The sequence below is a fragment of the Diospyros lotus genome, chromosome 1 (assembly GCF_014633365.1).
Source record: "Diospyros lotus cultivar Yz01 chromosome 1, ASM1463336v1, whole genome shotgun sequence".
Taxonomy (NCBI): domain Eukaryota; kingdom Viridiplantae; phylum Streptophyta; class Magnoliopsida; order Ericales; family Ebenaceae; genus Diospyros; species Diospyros lotus.
Window position 1 is genome coordinate 37108267 of NC_068338.1, and position 11079 is coordinate 37119345.

The 11079-nt window shown below is 37.4% G+C and overlaps 2 protein-coding genes across 5 annotated transcripts; one reads left to right on the plus strand and one right to left on the minus strand.

Annotated features, from left to right (window-relative positions):
- The first annotated feature begins 1481 nt into the window (after positions 1–1481).
- LOC127796683 (uncharacterized) lies at positions 1482–6835 on the plus strand. Of its 4 annotated transcripts, none has more exons than XM_052328978.1 (10): positions 1482–1668; positions 2152–2364; positions 2531–2645; positions 3909–3945; positions 4057–4126; positions 4325–4429; positions 4567–4717; positions 4818–4900; positions 5245–5338; positions 5430–6835. In XM_052328978.1, the coding sequence occupies exons 2-10, from the start codon at positions 2334–2336 to the stop codon at positions 5515–5517; spliced, it is 774 nt and encodes a 257-aa protein (XP_052184938.1). In that variant the 5' UTR covers positions 1482–1668; positions 2152–2333; the 3' UTR covers positions 5518–6835. The 4 variants fall into 4 exon arrangements, with proteins under 4 accessions (XP_052184938.1, XP_052184953.1, XP_052184929.1 ...); XM_052328993.1 differs by having other exon boundaries at positions 2162–2364; XM_052328969.1 differs by having other exon boundaries at positions 1483–1668; positions 2276–2364; positions 5430–6834.
- Positions 5977–8489, minus strand: LOC127792316 (uncharacterized). The gene is made up of 7 exons (XM_052322808.1): positions 7897–8489; positions 7728–7802; positions 7496–7643; positions 7310–7408; positions 7153–7219; positions 6635–6809; positions 5977–6550 (listed from the first exon to the last, which is right to left on the minus strand). Exons 1-7 carry the CDS (start codon positions 8487–8489, stop codon positions 5977–5979), a joined length of 1731 nt encoding a protein of 576 aa, XP_052178768.1.
- Positions 8490–11079: the final 2590 nt, after the last annotated feature.

The following is an 11079-nucleotide window of genomic DNA, read 5'->3' on the forward strand; positions in this document are numbered from 1 at the left end:
ATAGTAAAGTTGAGTGTATAATGAAATTTTATGTACTTATAATATTTTTGTGTTTTTTTTTTTTTTCTCTGGTTTAAATGAAATGAAGTGGAAATTATGTGGCAACATCACGTGCACACCAAAACAAATAAGCTAAAGCTAATCATATTCTATTGGGCGCACTAATTGTACAGTTAATCAAGTTTTAGTGGACAAATCCTGCGCTTAATTTGCGTCTATTAAGCTTTATGAGGATTCTGTGGATGCATAAATTATTATTATTTTTTATTTATAAGATGTAATAAGTTTTTTATAAAATAAACTATATTTATTATGTATTATTATTTTAAGTATTAAATTTGATGTATTCATTATATTTTATTATATATTTTTTAAAATCAAGATTAAAAAAAAAAAACTCATCATTAAAATATTCACAATTCCAGACATAATAAGGAAGTTGAAACTTTTTTTTGTCCCATCTTCACTTTGCTCCTTTGCAGAGCATAATAATAATTAATAATAATACATTAGCATCACCACATCATACCAATTTAAACTCTAGTAAAGCATCAGCATATCTATTTTAATATCCATATAAACTAAGATTATTCTTATTGAGCCTCATGATTATTCGCGTAATAGACAAATAATTGATTTTCTAATTAAAGTCACTAACAGGAATATTTTATACTGTAATAATCAGATTCTCTCACTTTGTTTTATTGTCTCTCATTGTTAGTTTAATAGTTGACCATCAGAGAAACTTTTCTTACATAATCTTATTTGATTTTTTTTTTTCATTGGGTAGATCCTCCATTCACTCAATGTGGAGGAGTAGGGTGAGAGGGGGGGTTTGATGATGTATGTATTTAGGCATGATTCTCCACTTAATTAATTAAGGTGGGTTTGATGAATTTGAGCTGTATTCACTAAAGTAATTAAAATTATTTGTTCATTGTAAAGAAGGAAGATGATTCTCTCAAAGCATTTGACTTTTTTTCACAATAGCTTATTCATATGTTTATTATGTCATCAGAGCTTTTTGATTTCAAATTAGAATATGGACAAACTACTAGTACAAGACTATGAGATAAAGTTGTAATAATACACTGCTTTTAGCAAGTCTTAGAACAAAAATGTTATTCTCATTTCCGGAGTGTTAATCACACTTATCTCACCAATCAATGAAAGGTGTAACCTTAAAAATGAGGTCTAAAATCTATATTTTATTTTAAAATAAAATCTATATTTTAATTATTAGGAGAATTCCAAAAGTGGCCACTAATTTTATACATTGTCATAAATCCACTGTCAGTATTACTTTGCCCCCACCCCCACATTAACAACAACGACAATAATAATAATGCAGTAATGCTAATAATAATATTTACAGGAGGAAGGATGGAAAAAGTTGAGAGAGGGGTGAAGGGCATTTTGGTCACATGGCAAGAGAGGGGAGGAAGTGACCGGTTTAGGACTTTCCAGCTTCACACTCCCACTAGGGGTTTCTGCTACGGCCACACCAAACCACACCACAGTATGAACGGACAAAAACCAAAGGTAGGGGAGGGGGAGAGAGAGGGAGAGGGAGAGGTGTGAAAGGAAGACAATATGCAGAAAGAAAGCGGGTAAAGTGAAAAGCCCAAAAGCTTTTGAATTAGTTCCATTCAAGAACACTAACCCCAGGTTGGTACAAAAACCTAGAACCCCCACCTCTATTTATCCCATTCATTTCAGATCTTTGCTGCATCTGCAAGTTCATTTTAAGCATTAAGCTTTGAACTTCTAGATTTGTAGTTAAAGGGTGCTCATTAGCCATCATCTTATTTAGAACAAATTAAGCAAAAAAAGCCGGTTTGTGTATTTGTACATGGTTACAGCCAGGTATGCGTGTTATTTTGAAAGATGGGGATTTTTGTTGTTCTTTTGTGGTTTTATTGAGGAAATATTCTTGGGTTGATGAAGTGAGCTGCTATTCTTTGGCCATTGTCCAAAAGCATAGATTCTTTCTGTGTGCATTGCAAAGCAGTGATCATCTTGGTGGAGTGGCTTATGGCTCGTTCTGCACTGATGTGCTTGCATCGATTGTGGATTCTCTGTCATAAAGAATTGCTATTTTTCTACTTATTTCTTTGGTGCCTTTCAATTTCTGAATTTACTTTTTGGTAGTTTCTGCTAGTGTATAATAGGTGTAAGCTAAAGATAGCATCAGAGTCATGGGTCATATTCCAAAGCGACACTTCCGGGCGTGGTATAAGTAGAGATGCTCAAAATTTTGCTTCATTCATTGCAGAAGCTCTTCTTAGTCACTGCCACAAGAGTCTGCATAGTGTAATTCTTCAAGCAAAAACATGAGCTTCAACTGCTCTACCGGAGGTTCTGGTTAGTTTTTTTCTCTCTTCAGTCTCTTTATTTCCGGGTTATATTTGAAATGTGAGTGTATCCATTCGTTGCAACTTGTGGTTTTTGCTACCGCGTTCACCTTTGAGCATAATAATATCCTCTTTTTTTTTTTTTAATTTTTTTTTTGGTTACTCCAACATTTCAGGGAGTAGGACTACTTCGAGGACGTTTGAGTTTGGGGGGACCTATGTGGTTAGGCCTAGAGGAAGGCACCAAGCTACCCTAGTCTGGCTACATGGCCTGGGTGAGATGGGCTCAAGGTAGTAATGCTTCTTTTTGCAGCTTCTCTCTTAGATCAACATTTATATAGATAGATGCTGAGGTGCTGATTTTTCTAATGAATTTGGATATTACTTAATTGAGATTTAAGTTTATTTTTGAGCCATTCATGCAATAACAAAAAAATATCGACCTTTTATCCTACTATGTGGGTTCAGCTACATAAATTCTAGCTTGCCATTGATTTCTATGGCCTTATCTTCTCTAAGGCCTTAATAAGTAATTATATCATACCTAAGTGTTTACCACTAAGTTTTTCTTGGTCTTCCTCTGCCTCTTTTGCTAAATACTTATTCCATTCAATCCACTCTTCTCATAGGAGCCTCCGTTGGTCTTCTTCTTAAGCCATACATGTAGCCGGTTGAAAATTCATTCCAATACTTTAAATGGCTTTTTTGGAGCACATTGATCTATATATGGTTTGTGATATGGGATGTGTGGATTTTCTAATCAGCACCTCATTTCCAGTTTCTTTTGCTGAAACAAGGTTTCTTTTCTGTATCTTAAGAATATGCCTGTAGTTTTATGAGCATGTTGGATTAGTTTGTTTAAATAAACACAAAGAAGTGCGCAACAAAATCTCAATATTTGAACATGTTTTTAACTTTTTATGACGTTTTGATGTCAAATTACATATTGGACTCTAGTCCTTTCTAGAAGATTCTCATTTTTTATTGATTTGATGGGGTAGACCAATCGCACAATGCCTAAATAAGACATGCTTAGTTGTCTTTTATCTGTTCTCTTGATCCTGGAAACTGTATGTGCCATGGGTAGAATGGGTCTTGTGCATTATCCTAGATTTCCTTCCAACTTGACAACCAAAATTGATATATTTAACTATAAAGAAGGCCTGTAAACTGATTCTCATTTTCTAGAATATAAGGAGGCTTGATCAAAATGACCATAGGTTTAATGTGATCATCTCACGTGCTATCGCAAGATATCTTTTAGTATACTATAAGGTTTTCTTCCATAATTTTAAGGACTGTTCTCAACTTTGCGGATGGTCCTAGAGCTTGCAGACTGACAGTTTCAGTGTATGATTTATGCATTATAAGATAAAGGCCTACATGCCTCAATTTACCTGTGCTGGCAACTTTTGTCATAGTTGATTTCCCCCCCCCTCCTTTTTTCCCTTTTGTTAGTTGAGCCCCTCTGGGCAATTTGGTTGGGCATTTACAAATCAAAAGTGGCCAACATAGAATAATATTGATTTAATCATTTGGTATTCTGTCTTGCAGCTGGGCCCAAATCTTGGAAAGTCTTTCTCATCCAAATGTAAGGGATAATTACATATTGTATATCAACATCTAATATGCAACATGGCTCTCTCTCATTATTGTTACATTTCATGACTATTGTCTTTTCTTGTTAAAACCTTTGACACAGATTAAGTGGATTTGCCCAACTGCTCCTACTCGACCAGTAGCTATATATGGTGGATATCCATGCACTGCTTGTAAGAGTTCATTGCTTTGAATGCCTGCTTTATTTCCTTTTGGTTTAAAGCTCTGCAGGCCTTATAATTATCCAGTAGTTATCATAGTGTTATTAGTTGTAGTATCTGACACCTATATTAGTAGTTTCATGTTAAGGGTCTTTTCCCCCCAATTTTGAATATGAATTGATGATAAATTGCTGACTTGAATCATGCCAGGGTTTGATGGAAGAGATCTTTCAGAAAATGCTCCCAATGATTTGGAGGGGTTAGATGCTTCTGCAGCACATGTCGCCAATCTCTTGTCTACAGAGCCCCATGATAGTAGGTTTCCCTTCTTGATTTCTTATAACTTACAAATCTCTTAGCATGTTCAAACTGCAGAATTAACAGCTGTTTCGTTGAGGGATCGTGTCTTGTTACTGCTTCATAATAAGCAAACTCATATTGCTTCCCTGCAGTAAAACTAGGCGTTGGGGGCTTCAGTATGGGTGCTGCAACTGCCTTGTACTCGGCAACTTGCCATGCTTTTGGAAAATATGGGACTGGAAGCTCATATCCTGTTAACCTAAGTGCAGTTGTTGGTCTCAGTGGTTGGCTTCCTTGTTCAAGGTTAGGATTTGGTTCCTTAGTGCAATTGCATGCCAATATGTGCAACTGCTCTTTTTGATACACCATCTTATTTTTTCACTATATTTTATTTGTTTTCTAGGACATTGAAGAGCAGGTTGGAAAGTTCACGTGAGGCTGTTCGACGAGCAGCACTCTTGCCCATCTTCCTTTGCCATGGCTTAGGTATTTATATTACAAAGTTAGATTCATTTTGACAGTTCTTGTTCATAAGATGTTTATATCACTTAAGTTAGGTGGTTACGCTTGTCATGAGAATGGGCCAATATACCAATGAATAATGATGTACCAACATCATGTTATTATCCTACATTTGCTTCAGAAACCAAAGTGCTTTCATGCCTTTGCTACATTTGTTGTGTTTTTAAAGTGAAATTCACACTCCTGATGCTCCTTCTCTGACTAATATGAAATCAAATAATATTATCAATGCGGTAACTTGGTTAACAGTGCTGCTATATTGCAAATCTCCATGGATTCATAGTCTGAGTCCTTCGTTTCTGTCACAGATGATGATTTTGTAGAATACCATCATGGCGAAAGATCAGCACAAACCCTGAGTTCTGCTGGATTTCGAAATCTGACATTCAGATCGTACAATGGGTATTTAGTTGCCACTTGGCTCCCAGCAAGCTGCCTTTGGTTTGTTTGTTCTAGTAGCATTAATCCTTAAATGTTGATTCTTGTAATACAGTCTTGCTCACCACATTACTGCTGAAGAAACCGATGAAGTTTGCCGCTGGCTGACTGCAATGTTGGAGCTTGAGGGGTCCCGGCCATGATCTTGGAAGAACCGTGGCAGGAGGTGGGATCTGGTATACCTGAAGAAGAACAAATATACACAGAGGGAGTAGTAGGGCAGCTTAGCTTAGATGTTGGCATGGGGTATATGGTATGGTATACTTGCATTTTTCAGTCTCTTTCTGAAATAAGTTTCCTGTGGCTCACTCTGGTTCTTTCGAATCAATAGTGTTGCAAGAGAAGGAATTCCTTTTCTTTTTGTTGGGGGTTGGGTTTCTTAGTTGATCATTCATATGTTTTAACAATAAATGATGTTTTGAAGTGCATCTTTCATAGAAACTTCATTTTTGATACTATAAAATCTTCGCAATTTAGAATGTGTTTCAAATAATTGATCCTAAAGCCTCCAAATTAGAGGAAACAGAGCTTAGTCCAAAACTCAGAACTATGATCTCCTAAAAAGAAATTCAGACGATGAAGGTGAATACGAACTTGTTGAGCTATGCTGGAGAGTCTGGCAAGCGACTGCCACTTGGGGAGTCGGCTTTAACTTCATCATCCAAGGGAGTAGAAGTATAATTCGGTGTCTTTAGCATGCCATCTTGTGTAGTAAGATCGACTGCCTGGGTTAATGTCCTCTCACCAAATTGAGTAGCAGCTGGCGGGGTTGGGGGTGGTGGCCTTTGCCAATATGGAGAACTCCCTGATGGTAAATGGCTACTTCCTGGGTACAATTGTGATCTTGCAGTTGCAATGGTTGCCGGCCTGTCTACAAACTTTGATGAGTCTTGAAAGGCCATGGCTGGGGATGAGGAGGGATGATTAGGCAATGTAGTGAGATCATATCTTGGTGAGGAGAATTTTTCCATTGCTGTCTCTATATTGCTGTAATTCAGTCCTTGAACTGAGTCTTGGAAGCCTCTCCCAGCTTTCAGTAGTAACATGCCATTGTTGTCTGGCTTCGGAGGCAGTATTGGCGACCTTTCACCGGGCAGCAAGGGGAGATTAGATTGAGGTGAAGGCAGGCAACTGCTGTTAGAAAACCTGGACTCAGGGATATCTTTCATACGGCTGCTGGATGACAAACAACAGGATGAGGGATTAGACTTGAAGGGTATCAAACATAATCAACAGCATCAGGATCGGTGAGAATCTCACTCGTAAAACTGGAATGCTGGTGTCAAATGTGTCAAGTTGTGATGGTTGAACAGCTCACTGGCCAACATACTATCTTGTCCTGCTGCTGCTGCCATTTCCATCCTCTCATTCAGTTGTGTCTCAGATTTTTCAGGAAAGGATCCTTCCTTTGGGACATCCTTAGCCACGCCATATTCTGGGAAAGCAAATTTATAGAACTCAGTCCAAGGGGGGGGGGGGGGGGGGGGGGGTGTGTGGTGTTGCGTGTGTGTTAGCATTAGGCATCCATAAAAAATGATCAAAATATTCCTGGTGTAAGCATTTTTATGTGAGTGTGCATTTCCTTGGTACCTAGGTTATCAAACTAACATTTAGAAACATATAATATAAATAACACGCCTTTTCATGCCAAGTTGCCGACCAAGGTAAAAGAGAAATCTTAAATGCCCGCCCTTATGACATGGTAAGAGAAACCAGTTCAAGTCATCCGGGAGGCTATGAGGAGTGCGGAGAGAGGATAGGAATGTTTGAAATATTACCCTCCTTTATACCATAGGGATTTTTGCATCCTTCACACCGGCATCCGTCAGAGCATCCAACATTGGCCTTTCGAGATGAGCAGAAAATAGGCTCAATTAAGAATAAGTGCTAAGAAGAAAGAACATGAACCTGATAAAGAAATAAAAGAACACGGACCTGATAGCACTCACAGTACTTCTTCACACACGTAGACTTCCTGCAATTGCACCCTCTCTTGTGCCTTGCTAAGGATGGTGTTGAATTATTCGCATCTTCCTGCAGGAAACAATTAATATATTAACAAGCACTCCTAAAATTTCCCAGTCGCAAGGGTATTGGAGAAGAATCGGGGCAATGCTGTACAATCTTTGGAGAGAATGCAAGTGGATTTCGAGATTCAATTTGTTGTCTAGTGTCAAGAACTGTATCTTCATAATCAAGGTTATTGAAACAATCTTGGCAAGTACAAGATCCAGCACAATAGATGCCAGCAGCAAAGCAGTCACAGTAACTGCAAAAAAGATCAAGTTAAAAAATTGATTTACAACAGCAGTTCAAGACCAGCTAAAACATATTTAATTTCAGACCACCTTACAGTTTCAAACATTTAGTCTTCTTACAATTGCAACGCTTCCAGATATCATCATCACTCATGCCTGTTGCCTGCTTTCTGCAGAACATAAACATAAACAACACGTGGCTGATATTTAGTAACATTGAAAAGCATTAAAAATAAAATGATTAGAGGGAAAAAGCAGGCTTGCCTTTTCTTTTTGGGGCCTGATTGGTTTGACTCCTCAACAGCATCCGCATGCTCATTCATGGACTCCCTTTTGTCGCCCTGAGTTCTCTGATACTCACCTAGCTCTAAGAATCCGGGATAATTTGAAGCTTTCACAATTTGGGAAGGCTGAGGAGCAAGAGTACTTGTTAATCCTGAGGCCGGAGCTTCATGAATACCTCCTTCACTGCTGGCCAAAAATTTCCCCCTGTTGTTCAATAAAGTGGGGATATTCCTAGTGTTTTCTGGTTGATGACACCCCATAGTAGGTACTAATCTTGTCGGCATTTTCAAACAACCTTTGTCACCGGATATTGCATTTCCGGTGGCCCCACAACCAGTAGGCATGATGGTATTTATGTGTGAGCCAATACCGGATGGCCTAGAAACAGTTGATTTAGAAATTTCAATGTTTCTAGATGAAGCCATGGACGTTGTAGGTTGAGTGAAATTAATCATATTCATATGCATGCCACTGGCAGCTTCCCTTGCCTCTATAGAAGATAGGTCATAACCATGGTTCTTAGCCACAACATTCCCTTGAGCCTCGTCAAACTGAAGATATTGTCTTTGCATGTCACAATGCTGCTGGCCCTACATTAACAGTTGGGTTATTCTACTGTGGAAAGAAAATTTCCTAGAATGATTTGATTATTAAATGAAAAATATGTCTACTTTTCAGCATGTTTTATCAACATTATGCTGAGAACAAAGGAGATTATTCTCTTATACCAAATGATGGGTAAGTGGGATTAAGGCTCTAGTTGTTCTCTTTGTTGTTTTATTCCAAATACCAAATGATGAGTACCCCTATTCATGGTGCCATAATCAGGGGACACTGCACAGTTGTTAAATGCAAATCTCAAGACGTAAGCAGTGCAGGCATTCAAATTTAGTCGCTCACCGTGCATAATGTATTTGAAAAAACTACATAAATAGAAAGAGCATTGTCTACCTTTACTAAATTTTGTGAAATGATCTTTTGAGAGCATAATGATTTGTCAGGTCACAATTCATACAATTAGTAATGGACATTTCCCACTAGCCCTATTAAAAGGCAGAAGAAAAATCAAGTTTATCATATGTGCAAAGAATGGGCGACGGTGACTAAGGGTCTAGATCAATTGACAAAAGAAGAATATGTTAGGGTGTTGCTCTTTAGACTCTTAGGTTTCATGTTCAAGCCCTAACCAAAAGATAGTTCAGCAGACAAGAAGCGATCATGAAAAATGAAAAATATTTGTTGCGCTCACGTTGGCGGTTGTGCTCAGGGTCGAAATTTGCCTGTTGGATTTCCTAATTTATTTCTTCTGCTGAAATCATGGGGCCAAATAACGGGAGACAATCGTGACGGTGAGTTAATAAAAAAAAAAATAAGCGACGATTGAGAATGAACTGATTTGATATTGAAATGTATTTGATGATGCATAAAAAGCAGTCCCTGAAAGATATCGAGATAAACTTGACTAGCATTTAATTTAGCATACCTCGAAATTACGTAGGATCATATTCTCAATAGGTTCTTTAGAAACTCCTCTGTTGTTCTGGACGTCATCTTTATATCCCTGAATAGGCTCCAAAGCTTCTGGCGGAAACTGAGTACAGCCCAAGTCCTCCTTATGTGTGATTCCTGCATTCTGCAACTTAAAGTTCTGTGATCTATGTATGGTAACAAAGGACTGCAAATTATGTTATTTTTTTCTAAATAAAGTTGCACACTTCCTCTTGCAGGTGTGTGGGAGAAAGGGTCAGCAATTACCTTAGCCACTGAAATTTCACGACGTTGCTCTTGAAAAGCATGGTCAACAGACAAATCCAATTTTTCTCCAGGACATACACTAGTAGGCATCTCTCTGCTTCGTTCCTTCATATCAGTTTCAACAATTTTATTGTCTGATGATGAATTTCCTTGCAATTGCCGTTTAACTAGCTCTCTAGTGGTGGGAACACCCCATGCCTCCTCTGCATCAATTTTGTTAACAAGTTTGCATATTATTCCCGTTGATTCAGTACAATCTTTCAATGATTCAATCATATCAATGCATCGTATCAAACTCGAGTTGGATGAATCTGCAGAGTTTGCACAGTCCATTGCGACACCATTAGCGAAATATTCATCAACACGGACTTGCAGAGACTCATTGCTGCTTTGGATTCTGGATTTCTCTGATTCCTCTGAAGCTCTGGCAATTCCATTGCCGCTAACATCATGTAGAGAAAATTCTTGGCTAGATAGCAGAGGCCCGACAAAACAAACATTTCACATGATTAATTTAATTCTTGTGTGTTACTGATTTGTGGGATTACTACAAATGAAAACTACAATACAAATTCAAGACTAACAAACCTTCTCAAGTGAGTTGTTTCTTGAAGTGGATTAACATGAGGTGATGTGAATATGTTAGATGGCGAGTTAAGTTCTGGGAAACCTGGAGGCCCTGGTGCTGCCTTCTCAGGCTTTATAGGGGACAGGTTGCTCATGAAATTCAATATAGCCGATTCCTGACATCAGAGAGAACAAAGATTGATGAGAATTCATTATAGTTATCCCCATGAATGATGCTTTTGTTCCTGATACCAGTTAAGAAACTCAAAAGAAAAGGATCAGGTTCCCAGGAAATGGCACATCAAATACTAAAATTTCAGGAGTGGTTTTAATAATTGTTGGTTGCTAGTTAGAGGCAAAACGCGCCCTCAAGGCACAATGATTTTGCTAGACACCCAAAATGGTGCTTGCCTAAGTGAAGCAACGTGCTACATAGACAAAAAAATAAAAATAAAAATAAATAAATAAATAAAAAAATGATAAGATCGAGTATATCAGACTTCTAAAGTACTTAAACATACATATTCTTTTAATAATGTTCTAATAAATAACTTTATGATGTTGCAAAAAATTTCAACATGAATCTTTCTCCCACTTTAATTAAACGTAGTAATAGTAACAATACTTTAAAAAAATAAAAAAAATGTGTCATCTATTTTATTATTAAGGAAACATGGTATTCAAAACTTTTTTGATCTTCTAAAATATCTTATATATATTTTGCTTAAAAAGAAAGAGAACATAACAATAGAGTTGCATCTTCATTTAAACTTATGACCTCTAAATCTTAGTGGACTTAAAAAATAAGCTTACCGTTACATCAAAGCTTATTTTCGTTTA

Bases quoted from the DNA above. Each gene is read 5' to 3' on its own strand.
- LOC127796683 (XM_052328978.1), top strand. From the start codon at position 2,334: ATGAGCTTCAACTGCTCTACCGGAGGTTCTG. The intron at 2,365-2,530 runs GTTAGTTTTTTT...CCAACATTTCAG, and splicing joins CTGCTCTACCGGAGGTTCTG to GGAGTAGGACTACTTCGAGG. The intron at 4,901-5,244 runs GTATTTATATTA...TTTCTGTCACAG, and splicing joins CTTCCTTTGCCATGGCTTAG to ATGATGATTTTGTAGAATAC.
- LOC127792316 (XM_052322808.1), bottom strand. From the start codon at position 8,489: ATGCAAAGACAATATCTTCAGTTTGACGAGGCTCAAGGGAATGTTGTG. The intron at 7,644-7,727 runs GTAAGGTGGTCT...TCTTTTTTGCAG, and splicing joins AAGACTAAATGTTTGAAACT to TTACTGTGACTGCTTTGCTG. The intron at 6,810-7,152 runs GTAATATTTCAA...TTGCTTTCCCAG, and splicing joins TCCCTATGGTATAAAGGAGG to AATATGGCGTGGCTAAGGAT.